At 46.1% G+C, this 13,329-nt stretch overlaps 1 protein-coding gene across 3 annotated transcripts in view; it reads right to left on the bottom strand.

Annotated features, from left to right (window-relative positions):
* Nucleotides 1-13,329, bottom strand: part of C2CD3 (C2 domain containing 3 centriole elongation regulator) — a 66,861-nt gene that overhangs the window by 47,450 nt on the left and 6,082 nt on the right. For all 3 annotated transcript variants that reach the window (XM_075414805.1, XM_075414814.1, XM_075414823.1), the window contains exons 7-13: nt 12,900-13,028; nt 10,979-11,123; nt 10,416-10,576; nt 8,498-8,713; nt 7,925-8,037; nt 4,640-4,758; nt 3,538-3,660 (exon numbers count right to left, since the gene is read on the bottom strand). In XM_075414805.1, coding sequence (XP_075270920.1) covers nt 3,538-3,660; nt 4,640-4,758; nt 7,925-8,037; nt 8,498-8,713; nt 10,416-10,576; nt 10,979-11,123; nt 12,900-13,028 — 1,006 coding nt within the window. The remainder of the gene's footprint in view (nt 1-3,537; nt 3,661-4,639; nt 4,759-7,924; nt 8,038-8,497; nt 8,714-10,415; nt 10,577-10,978; nt 11,124-12,899; nt 13,029-13,329) is intronic.

Below are 13,329 nucleotides of genomic sequence, written 5' to 3'. Positions count from 1 at the left end.
GCACAGCACCGCGGCCAGCCGGGGCTGGAATATCTTCAGAGAAGGAGACTCCACAGCCCCTCTGGGCAGCCTGGGCCAGGGCTCCGGCACCCTCAGAGAGAAGTTCTTCCTCATGTTCAGCTGGAACTTCCTTGGCCTCAGTTTGTGCCCGCTGCCCCTTGTCCTGTTGCTGGGCACCACTGGCAAGAGTCTGGCCCCGTCCTCCTGACACCCACCCTGCAGATATTTATAAACATTTATTAGGTCCCCTCTCAGCCTTCTCTTCTCCAGGCTGAACAAGCCCAGCTCCCTCAGCCTCTCCTCATAGGAGAGATGCTCCAGTCCCCTCACCATCCTCGTAGCCCTCCGCTGGACTCTCTCCAGTAGCTCCTCATATTTCTTGAAGTGGGGAGCCCAGCACTGGACACAGCACTGCAGATGGGGCCTCACCAGGGCAGAGTAGAGGGGAAGGAGAACCTCCCTCGCCCTGCTGCCCACACTGAGCATTGTGCAAGGCAAGGCAGGCTGATCAGGAGACGTGCCCCACGCAAAGACAAGAGACTGCAACATAAGCTCAGGAAAATGAGCTTTTTTTAAAAATATACTTATTAAATATATATTTATTATATTTATATGTATTTATTTTTCTTAAAAAAAATCGCACATTTGGTTCAAGAACTGTGTTAGATCGTCACCTAGAAGGCTTACCCTGAGGCTTGTGATGGTTACAAGCTACAACTGTCCCTGCGAAATCAACTACACGCAGTTTTATCAAATAAAGCGGTAACTCAAGTATAAAACCATACAGTAACAGGAAAAAGTTCAAACCAATCACAAAGCTGATTGATAGAAAAATTAACACCTACCGAGCCAAGGTGAAAAGTACTGTGACAAAATATCAAAACTGTCACTCGCTCCACTTTGCTACAGCACCTGCTGCTTGAGAAAAATTATGAAAAAGAAGTGTTTCTCTCTAAATGTTTTCTTTCACTTTTATGTTCCCTGCTGATTTCAGCTGTCCCTAACCCCTCTGCCTTGTATCGGCTTCTTCTTCTTCTCTCCAACAGTCTACATGTTCCATTGCATTTGTCTTCTTTTTTTTCCAAGGTTGGTTTTTTTTGGGTTTTGTTTTGTTTTTCAACACTCTGTCCTACATCTGAATTGCCTTTTCATGTTGTCAAGATTTGCAAGAGAGTCAGACAGGTATGAATGAAACTGTGTATGTGGAAGCAATGAAAGAAACACCAGAACAAGGGTTAAAGGAATTGCAGATGTTAATTTGCAAGTGTTAACTGCTACAGCTCGTCACAGATCTGCTGGATTCACTCACATGACAAGACAGCAAGCAGGGGAGGAACAAACTGAAACCCAGAAGATAAGGTAGCAGGATAAAGAAAAGGACTGGAGCCATAAAATGCCCAAATAAGGAAAACAAAATAATCAGACTCAAGAATTTGCCTATGACTAAGGAGGGATGAGACAAGATATTGCAGAAAACGATTCTCAATGGTACCTACTCCTGAGGAGTATAAAGAACACGTCCAAAAATGAGGAGTTCAAGCCTATCTGTCAGAAAGAACCCAAGAAATGCAAAGCAGACGCAACAACTGACATCCCTTGGCCTCCACGCCCTGGCCAGAACAGCTGGACACACACGTATTGCTGACAGGCAGGTATTACACCGAGCAAGTGAAACCTAAGAGACAGGGCGACCAAAATCAGTTTTCTTCACGTATTAGCTTCCCCTTCTGTAAATTCTTGCATTGAACTTCGGTTCTTGGATTGAAATTAGGTTTCTTAATTCCCTACAATGCCTTCTTCCACTTTTCTCCTCTCACACCCTGTTCCACTCCATTCTCTCCAGCACAAAACACCACTTTTCCTCTCCTACCTTCAGTTAACTTCTCCCACACCCAACCTCTACTTTTTATGTTCCACCCTTCTGCAGCTCCTCTACTGGAAGCTCTGCTGAATGGCTTCTCTGGAAGAAGATTCACAGCCCCTGTGACAGAGAACATCACTTATCTCCCGAGTTACAAAGCAACAGAGGCAGTCCATGCTCATGTTCTCTGGGAATAATTTAGAAACCCTGAATATAGAATTCCCAAAAACTCTCTTAACCCTTCACTTGTTTACCTAGCAAGCTGCTTATCCTCAGAACTGGCAAACCTCTCCAATGTGCTATGCAGGACTGTTCACAGAATCCCAGCATGGTGGGGTTGGAAGGGCCCTCTGGGGATCCCCCAGCCCAACCCCCTGCCCAAGCAGGGTCACCCAGAGCAGGCTGCACAGCACTGCGTCCAGGCAGGTCTTGAATATCTCCAGAGAAGGAGACTCCACAGCCCCTCTGGGCAGCCTGGGCCAGGGCTCCGTCACCCTCAGAGGGAAGAAGTTCTTCCTCGCCTTCAGCTGGAACTTCCTTGGCTTCAGTTTGTGCCCGTTGCCCCTTGTCCTGTCGCTGGGCACCACTTGAAAGAGTCTGGCCCCGTCCTCCTGACACCCACCCTGCAGATATTTAGAGGCATTTCGAAGGTCCCCTCTCAGCCTTCTCTTCTCCAGGCTGAACAAGCCCAGCTCCTTCAGCCTCTCCTCATAGTGGAGATGCTCCAGTCCCCTCACCATCCTCATAGTCCTGCTCTGGACTCTCTCCAGTAGCTCCTCATCTTTCTTGAGCTGGGGAGCCCAGCACTGGACCCAGCACTGCAGATGAGGCCTCCCCAGGGCAGAGCAGAGTGGAAGGAGAACCTCCCTCGACCTGCTGCCCACACTCCTCCTCATGCACCCCAGGATCCCATTGGCCTTCTTGGCACCCAGGGCATGCTGCTGGCTCATGGTCACCCTGTTGTCCCCCAGCACTCCCAGTCCCTCTCCACAGAGCTGCTCTCCAGCAGCTCAGCCCCAGCCTGTCCTGGTGCCTGGGGTTGTTCCTCCCCAGGGGCAGGACCCTGCCCTTGCCCTTGTTGAACCTCATGAGGTTCCTCTCTGCCCAACTCTCCAGCCTGTCCAGGTCTCGCTGGATGGCAGCACAGCCCTCTGGTATATCAGCCAGTATCGGGATTAACCAGCCTGCCAATCCTTCTTCATCAAAGTTGAGCATGCTGGTAGAAACTCTGGCTGGAGAGGACAACTCCTGGACTGACAAGGTGGTACAAATGACAGGGAGCATCAGGCCTCCACCACAGGAGCGACCTCAGCTCACATCACGTGTGGACGGAAGCCAAAGCTCCCAGACCTGAACACTCGCCACTCCAAATCTGTTGAGCGGTTTCTGTATCCTAGCCCTCATTTCACTCTGCAGACGGGGGAACTTCACAAAGCAACATCCTTAGACCTGCTGAAGGTTCAAAATATCTATCCAAAACTCTAACAAAAAACAAAAAGGTTCGCGTTGTCTTGTATTGGTCTTACAAACCTTCATATTCAAGACTTGGCAAATTAAAACAAAGAGAGAAAAGAAAGAGGAGGAAAAATCAAGGAAGGGAGGAGGGAAGAGAGAACATCCAGCCAACATTAGTAACAACAGGTCATTTAACTCCAACTCTGTACGGTAAAACATACCTTTAGTGGTCCGACTTGTGTCTGACCTCCCTCTTTTTCCACAGGTATTTCACAGCTGACGGCGAGCAACTCGGACTGAATAACCTTGCACAACTGCAGCGCTGCTGAGCCAATGGCCACTGGCTGAGGGCAGAAAAAGAATCCATTTTGCAAGCTTTCTGTCAGGTTTAAAGAACTCAGGGCATATTGTGAAACGAAAGCTTTCAGGGACGCCGTGGTCAGCCCCTCGCCCTCCCCACCCCTATACCACTGGTTTTACCAATGGGGATTTGTAGGAAAGTTTCCCTTAGTTGCAATTTCAAGTATCATTAGGACAACAATAAGGAAAATTCTCCCAGTACCTAAACAGTTCCAGGTTCATGCAAAAATGAACATCCCAAATCCCAGTAACCGAGCAAAATTTCCACACTTACAGATGCAACTTATTCACCCATTAAAAGAAAAGCTCCTATTAGAACAGATGGGCAGATATCTTTGGTGTTGATTAAAACAAAACATAAGCTGAGTTAACACCTCTCACTAACTTGATCACATGCAGATGATTATGCAAATATTTTTAGCCAAATGAAAGATTCTTTTCTTCCCCCTTCCAAATGCACAAGCTACACCACGTTCTCACATCTCCTATTATTCCCCTTACCCCAGGCAGAGTAATGCTATCGACTGCATCCACATTAACTCGTTCGATACTGCTAAACGAGCTGTGTTCCCATTGAAGACCAACGCTTGTAATCGATCCAACACGCTTAAGCAGCCAGAGACCCATTTTAAAGATGAGGGAAGGACCATTTTTTTTGCCTGTCAAGTCTCGAACCCAGAAAATCATTTAGCTGGCTGACAAGATTGAACAGCAATTAGTTCAACTTATAGTATCTATACATAACGTCATTTTCCTTCATAGTATCTGGCAATGGTCGATTAAGAAGTCAGGCCACGTTACTTTGTTTTGCCACTGCTGCTTGAGATGGCAGCAATTGCAGTGCAGCACTGCAGGTGACTTGGAGAAGCCACTGCTGTCTGCCTAAGTATTTGGAAGAAACAGAAATGCAAAGAATTTCTTTGCTTTTCCATACACAAAGTATAGACAACTTTTAATAAGTACCTTTTTCTGTGTGCTTTTTCTCATGTAGATTTTAAAAGCAAGGCCAGAGCTCCACCAGTGCTCTACCATCATTCCACCAAAACGGACAGGGAACACAAACCGCTGCTGAAATCTCACCACTGCAAGGAAGAGAGAGGCTTGTGAGCTCTCAGCTGGATTCAGAGCTAACCTGCCTTTGCAGCTTGATCAGGAAGCGAGAAGTCTTCGGTCTCTGCAGAGAACACACAGGGTGTGTAGGGACACGTGAAATTCAGAAGATGTGAGGGGAAAGTGATGGCACTTCGGAGAAGGATGGAGAAACGCAGAGAGCATTTGTACATCTGCCAAAATCAGAGACCAAGCAAGGCTGGGAGCAGAACGGGGAAGGGCTGTCGCTGGAACACTGGATTCACCGGCAGGCTGTGCTGCCATCCAGCGAGACCTGGGCAGGCTGGAGAGTTGGGCAGAGAGGAACCTGCTGAGGTTCAACAAGGGCAAGGGCAGGATCCTGCACCTGGGGAGGAACAACCCCAGGCACCAGTACAGGCTGGGGCTGACCTGCTGGAGAGCAGCTCTGCGGAGAGGGACTGGGAGTGCTGGGGGATGACAGGGTGACCATGAGCCAGCAGTGTGCCCTGGGTGCCAAGAAGGCCAATGGGATCCTGGGGTGCATGAGGAGGAGTGTGGGCAGCAGATGGAGGGAGGTTCTCCTGCCCCTCTACACTGCCCTGGGGAGGCCCCATCTGCAGTGCTGTGTCCAGTTCTGGGCTCCCCAGTTCAAGAAAGATGAGGAGCTACTGGAGAGAGTCCAGCGGAGGGCTACGAGGATGGTGAGGGCACTGGAGCATCTCTCCTACAAGGAGAGGCTGAGGGAGCTGGGCTTGTTGAGCCTGGAGAAGAGAAGGCTGAGATGGGACCTAATATATGCTGATAAATATCTCAAGGGTGGGTGTCAGGAGGACGGGGGCCAGACTCTTTCCAGTGGTGCCCAGTGACAGGACAAGGGGCAATGGGCACAAACTGAATCCAAGGAAGCTCCAGCTGAAGCCGAGGAAGAACTTCTTCCCTCTGAGGGTGACGGAGCACTGGAACAGGCTGCCCAGGGAGGTTGTGGAGTCTCCTTCTCTGGAGATGTTCAAGACCTGCCCGGACACGGTCCTGTGCAGCCTGCTCCAGGTGACCCTGCTTCGGCAGGGGGGTTGGACTAGATGACCCACAGAGGTCCCTTCCAACCCCGAACATTCTGTGATTCTGTGAACCCTCAACAAGAATCTCTCAGGGTTTCAACCTATGAAACTATGTTACAACTCTGCAGACAATTTACCACTTTTTATTTGTTGCTCACAGGAGCAACAATTATTCGAAATTAACTGAATAGAAATAAACTTCGTTGTGGAGATTGCTCTGTTACACATACAATCATTTAATTTTGCATTACTTATTAACCTCATGCCCAAAGTAAACTGTTCTTCATTTTCCAAGGCCAGAAAACAACAGGAGGGCAGCGTGAGAAAATTAGTATTAATTAACAGCATCTAAAGGCTGCAGTTGATACCAAGTCTCTGCCATCCTAGCCTGCAGTAAGACTTTCCCTTCTTCAGTGGGAGAACCTCTCTCATTTTGAGCAAAGCATTTCAAGACATATATTGAGAGGGCCACAGCTGAGCTGCAAGAATAATTGCAGGTTCAGGAGAAAAGTAATATCTGCAAAAAAGACTGAGTGAATTGGTGTTTAGTCTAGAAAAGAGAAGAACAAGAAGTACGGTAACAGTGTTGAAATAGTATGTTTTCCTTGTTCACCACGGATAGAATCATGGAATGGTTTGGGTTGGAAGGGACCTTAAAGATCATCTGGTTCCAACCCCCTGCCATCAGCAGGGACATCTTCCACCAGACCAGGTTGCTCAGAGCTCCATCCAACCTGGCCCTGAACCCTGCGAGGGACGGGGCAGCCACAGCTTCTCTGGGCAACCTGTGCCAGTGTTTCACCACCCTCCTGGGGAAGAATTTCTTCCTCGTATCTAATGTAAATCTGCCCTCTTTTAGTTTAGAGCCGTTCCCCCTTGTCCTATCACTACACACCCTTGTGAAAAGCCCCTCTCCATCCTTCCTGTCGGCCCCTTCAGGCACTGGCAGCGGCTCTAAGGTCACCCCGGAGCCTTCTCTTCTCCAGGCTGAACAGCCCCAACTCCCTCAGCCTGTCCTCGTAGGAGAGGTGCTCCAGCCCTCTGATCATCCTCGTGACTCTCCTCTGGATAAAGTATTCTTACAATGACAAAAACTCAGGTTAGACATAAGGAAACTTTTGTAACAGGAAGCGCAGCACTGCTACAGCTTGCCTGGGATGGCTATGGAATTTTTCCCATTGGGCATCTTTCATAAATGAGATAAACAGCTCTCCGGAAAGATAATGGTACAGTGGATTGACTTAATGGCTTCTTCAAATTATTTTCAGTCCTATCTATTTTTCTAGGTTCCAAAGAGTTGGAATCTAAGTACACACGACAAAATGCAGGAGGCTGTATTATTTTTGTATTACGAAGAGCTAAGGTTCAGAAGAATTAGACGTTTTGTCTGGACACAAATGAAGAGTATGCAGGAGAACTCAGAATTACCCCCAGATCTCTCAAGTGCCACCCAGAAAGATGTAAAGCCAATGACTGACCATATGGGAGAGGCATTTGAAAGTCACCCTGGAATTCCAGTTTCTGGGAAGACTGGGCAGAGAGGATCTTGCTCATACAGCGTTCTCAGCTCACTGAGGAGAGAAACTTAACATCAATTGTTCTCAGAGATACAAACACTGGTGACTCTCAGTAAAGAGATTGATGTCTACCAGTTTGAGCACAGGACTTGTCAAGATCTCTTGGATCCAGCAGACTCTCTGAGCTCTTGCAGATGTTATGTGATGTACTTCAGCATTTGGAAAAATAACTTCTTTGAGATCTAAGTACCTCTGATATTTCTAAAAGAACTTTATCACCTTCATACTATTGCAGAAAAGGTTTATGTTGAAATGAAAGAATAGGCTTACTGACCTGCTGTTATGTCCCTAGGAAAAGAAATGTGAAAATCCCAATAAAAATACTTCTTGGAAGCAAAACCAAAAAAAATGCCTTGGCTTCCTTCTCCCCGAGAGGCACATTCCACTAACCACAGTACAGCAACTCCGCTGGCAAAGGTGCCACTGATCACACTGCCATTTTCAGGTAGCAAAGAAAATACATAGAAAATGCTACTAAATAATTTCTAAGAGATGAAGCAGCCAACAATACTAAATACGAGGGGGGAAAATAATGCTCTTACCATCATCTGCGATTTTACTTGAAGCTATTCGAATTACTTCTGTTGTTATGGAGACCTGTCCTTTCACATCCTTGGAGGCTCCCACAGGAAAGGCGTACTCAACAAAGAAGGTACTACGAATAAAAAAAAAGGCTAGATGATCACAATCCATCAAAAATGTAATGTACATACTGAAACTGAACATAGCAGGCAAGTTTCATATTCACAATTTATTGTTACATTACTTTTTTAGAATAACTGAACTATTTCATGAATTCCTTCAACAGATTACGTATGTCAGATTCTCCTCCAAAAAAACCCCTTTTGTTTTCAGTGCACTGCCATGCACAAAGCACATTTGTACCTCCCCATAATCCCAGAAAAAGCACAACCTGAAGCCAGCCAGCATCAGGATGAATTATTCACATCTCTAACTTTTAGAAGTCTGTGATACACAATTTCCTGAGAGGAGCAGAGAAACGGGAAGACCTCAGGAGCCTGGAGAGCTTAGGTGAGCTGGACCACACAACAGACCTCAGAGAAACCTACCTCGAAGGCACAAGTAACGAGCTGGTGAGAAACAATCCTCCTTACCACTTATTAACTGATGCAGGCCTTGGAGGCTTCCCCGTTAAGCCTTTCCTCCTTGGTGTATTCTGCATGCTCTCAGGAGGGATTTTCAAGCTTTCAACGATGACTCTGGCTAGGTGTATTCGCCCCAGCAACGCCAACCTGTCCGCACTCAAGGATGTGACAGGAGCTTCTTCTGTGTGATCTTCTGGAGGAGCAAGTGGTCTGGTAGAAGAGCCACTGAGGAGGTAAAACTGAGAATCAGGATGCTGTGACCATTCTTAACATGACCACAGGAAGGGAAAAGTATAGCTTTGTGGGACAGTATTTCAAAACTGCTCACAGTACATTAAAATGAACATCTTTTTAATGGATTTTTTACAACTAATCTGGTGGTCTCCGTAACAGAAGTCTCACAATATACAATATTTAGGGTATTTGACTGGGGGGGGGGGAAGCGCATGTTCCACATTGTTGGAGTTTTGAACAAGTCTTATGCAGTCCAACTCTTCAAAAAGAAGAGCTTCATTTAATGTCATACACAAAAAAACGGGAGACCATACAGTTATACACGTGGACAAGTCACTGTTGCAGAGGAACAGCAACAGGATTTTTGTCATAATTTAAAATCTCACTCGCACTTTATTTGTAAGACTTGACTTATAAATGGTTTTATGTTGGTATCTCTGCAGACATGAATTTTACCTGAATGTAAAAACAGCAGTAAGATAAAGCTTCAGAAATAATTGTTTGGAGTTGAATTAGAAAAAAAAAAAAGAGTCATAAAACCTTAATACTAACTGGTATTGTACAAGCAAAGCTTGGTAACGAGATTTTTAGGGACGCTGTTCCATTGGTTATGCCACAGAAAAAAAGGGAATACAATTTAGAGCACGTCAGAACAGAAGTTTCTTTACTATAGCTACAGGAGAGAACACAAATGAGCAGAGAAACAGACTCTGCTGATGTGAACTCTGTCCCTGTAAAACAGATACAAGTGTTAGACACTTAGAGACATTGTGCAAAGACAGATAACAGGATGTGAGTCCAGCACAGGGCTACGAGGATGATGAGGGGACTGGAGCATCTGTCCTACGAGGAGAGGCTGAGGGAGATGGGCTTGTTCAGCCTGAAGAAGAGAAGGCTGAGAGGGGACTTCAGAAATGCCGATAAATATCCTCAGGGTGGGTGTCAGGAGGATGGGGCCAGACTCTTTCCAGTGGTGCCCAGCGACAGGACAAGGGGCAACGGGCACAAACTGAAGCCGAGGAAGTTCCAGCTGAAGACGAGGAAGAACTTCTTCCCTCTGAGGGTGACGGAGCCCTGGCCCAGGCTGCCCAGAGGGGCTGGGGAGTCTCCTTCTCTGGAGATATTCCAACCCCGCCTGGACAAGGTCCTGTGCAGCCTGCTCTGGGTGACCCTGCTTTGGCAGGGGGCTGGGCTGGGTGACCCACAGAGGGCCCTTCCAACCCCGACCATTCTGCAATTCTGTGATTTTGTATCTGTTACATACACAAGGCCACAGAACTGCACAGAGCTGGTCTGGAGTCTGCTTTTTCTCAGCACAGGGACTAATTTAGCATGAAGGTTACACAGCAATTATTGTTTCAGGAGACAGGGTGAGAGTTCAGTCGCGGGGCCCGCTCAGGCCTTAGCACTTCTGCTTCCGCGGTTCAAAATGTAATTACCAGGCTTACTGCATTTTACGGCAAATTCGTGATTTCAACAAATTGCATCTCGGTAGTTTCTTTAACAACAGATAGCAAATCCTGGGTGATGCTGATGCTTCACCGTTCCCAGAGATGCTACGGAAATTCCCCACCAAAATTGTTATTCAGTGAATTGCGTGACAACGACGGAGCGCAATAACGTCGTGTGATTCTTTCTAACACTGACAATGAGCAAGATGCTGCAAAACAAGTCACTTAATGCAACTATTTACCTGGGTTTAGCGTCTGTCAACTTCTGATCCTGATCAAAGGCATTAGCACCCTTCTGTGGGTTCGCAGGATCAGCTTCCCTGAGAGTTTGTGTCTTGGTTATTTTTTTGGAGGAGTTAACATCATCGTCACTGAGGAAATCACTTAAACTGGAATCAGATTTCTGAAATGGAAATAATGTACATAAAATACGAAGTTAACTGTCATTGCCAAGAAAGATACATAATGGTCATGATAAATAAAGAAAAACAGCTTGCGGATTGTGTAATCAAAACAATTAAAACTGTATCAACATTTCTCACAGAGGTATAAAAAAGAGAAGTCTTCACAGACAGCCTCCATCCTGACAATTTCCAAATTCGCTGCTTGAATTTGTAGTCTTAATAGTATTTTTTAAATAATACTAATTTTAATCAATGTTCTCACAAGCTTCTGTATGATATTTCATACTTATTAAGCCTAATACTGACATCTGTAGCCTTCTTTTTCTTTTTTGATGAGGCCTTCTGATTGTCGTCACCTTAGGGACCACATATTAAGCACCTTCCTTCTGCTCTGCACTTACAGGAGTTGTGTAAAAAAGACTCTCTAGCAGACTCTGGTCGTAATGGGGATCATTGAGCTCACTGTCATACACTTCGCTCCCGAGAGAGAGAGAATCCAAAAGGGAACCTGTCCGATCCCAGAAATGCACAGGAGAGAAATCAGCACTGTGGACACAAGAGAAAGAAATGTAACTTAGCGTTGCAAGTTTAGCAGTCAGTGTCTTCTGAATTCTGACACTGCTGTCTGTTCTGCACTGGATTTGTGTCGCCAGCAGGTCGAGGGAGGTTCTCTTTCCCCTCTACACTGCCCTGGTGAGGCCTCATCTGGAGTACTGTGTCCAGTTCTGGGCTCCCCAGTTCAAGAAAGATGAGGAGCTACTGGAGAGAGTCCAGCGGAGGGCTACGAGGATGAGGAGGGGACTGGAGCATCTCTCCTACGAGGAGAGGCTGAGGGAGCTGGGCTTGTTCAGCCTGAAGAAGAGAAGGCTGCGAGGGGACCTAATAAATGCTTATAAATATCTGAAGGGTGGGTGTCAGGAGGATGGGGCCAGACTCTTTTCAGTGGTGCCCAGTGACAGGACAAGGGGCAATGGGCACAAACTGAGGCACAGGAAGTTCCGCCTGAACATGAGGAAGAACTTCTTCCCTCTGAGGGTGACGGAGCCCTGGCACAGGCTGCCCAGGGAGGTTGTGGAGTCTCCTTCTCTGGAGATATTCAAGACCCGCCTGGACAAGGTCCTGTGCAGCTTGCTGTAGGTGACCCTGCTTCGGCAGGAGGGTTGGACTTGATGACCCACAGAGGTCCCTCCCAACCCCTACTATTCTGTGATTCTGTGATTCTGTGCTGTATGGGCTCTGGATACAGCCAAACTGTGCCCAACCTAATACATGTCCATGACCCAACCTGATGGGTTATCTTGTGATAACAACTCTGGACCCACCGTGAAGAAAGTGCGTGTGAATGTATATCCACCGAATCACAGAAGCATTGAGGTTGGAAGGGATCTCTGGGGAGCATCTAGTCCAACCCCTGCTCAAAGGCAGAGGACGCAAATAAGAAAATTATCCAGTCGGATTTTGAGTTATCTCTGAGCTGGAGATTCCACAGTCTCTTCAGGCAACCCCTTCCAGTGCTTGGTGACTTCCATCATAAACAATATCTATTAATATCTACCTATAATTTTTATCCATAAGTACTTTATAACTTTTAGAATGCTTTAACATACCAGTAATACTTAAGAACAGTTATTTACTGTCTATTTATTATTACTTACTTTAACAAAAAAAAATAAATACAAGCTATATCTGAGTAGGTAAACACAAGAGTCTTTACAACATGGTTGAACAAGCTGTGCTGTGAGTTCAAAACCGTCTTAAGACCTGCAAACACTTCAGTGTTATCCAGTGATAAAATAAGCGCAGAGCACAAGACAGATGCACTGAAGTTCTGCACCATGTCTGACACAGAAGCTGTATGCTTCATATCCCTGATCTGGGCACAATGTAAGCATCATTTACGCTCTTGCTACACAAAATGAGAGAAAAAGGTCAATTTAATATTTGGAGAAAGATTAAAAATAACAATTGGTTCTCCCTAATTTACAGACTACAAGTTCTTAAAAAGAGAATGTATTTGTTTTATGCACTTCTTCACATTTTAGGACACAACAGTTACAACTACTAAAGAATTTCATGTTATCAAAAATCTTGGGTTAATCTTTCTGACCTCACTTTTACATCAAGCGACTTTCAGCTATCCAGGTTGCCACGCACTGAAGTTGAGTGCAAGCTGAGGTACAAAACATCTCCATCGCTTGCACATATGATTCACTGATTACATTTCCAGAAATGTGGAGAACTTGAAGAGTCAAGAGGCATTTTTCAGTATAAAGTGGTCAAATAAGGACAATTTCGCAGTAACCTCCAGTGCATCACACTCACCTGCCCAACAGCAACTGTATTGCTCTCTCTTCGGAGTTTAAGGCAAATTGCTGACCTGAAACTTCAGATGTGAAGAGCTGGGGATCTTCAGGAGCGGGCATGAAATCTGAGTTCAAGCCTTTTGGGCTCCTGGATGACCGCGATTGCAGCACAGAGAGCAGTAAAAGGAAAAATAAAGATATTAAGGCATGTTCAAGATTAATCCATCAAGGATAAGAATCAAAGGTTATGTACAGCCTTCTCCACTTTGCAGCTTAACCTCCAGATACACAAAAACTTTCTGCAACCCTGCAGTCTGCTGCAAGTCACAGCCAAAATCTCATACTTTGCAGTGTGTCAGAATTGTAGAAACATTTAGGTTGGGAAAGACCTTTAAGATCAACCGTAAAGGTTGGCCTAAGCTTGCAGCTTAAGCACAGCTGCTGCAAAT

Source organism: Opisthocomus hoazin, chromosome 1, assembly GCF_030867145.1.
Source record: "Opisthocomus hoazin isolate bOpiHoa1 chromosome 1, bOpiHoa1.hap1, whole genome shotgun sequence".
Lineage (NCBI taxonomy): Eukaryota > Metazoa > Chordata > Aves > Opisthocomiformes > Opisthocomidae > Opisthocomus > Opisthocomus hoazin.
Note: the sequence above shows the minus strand (reverse complement) of the source record. Positions and strands in the feature narration are given on the sequence as shown.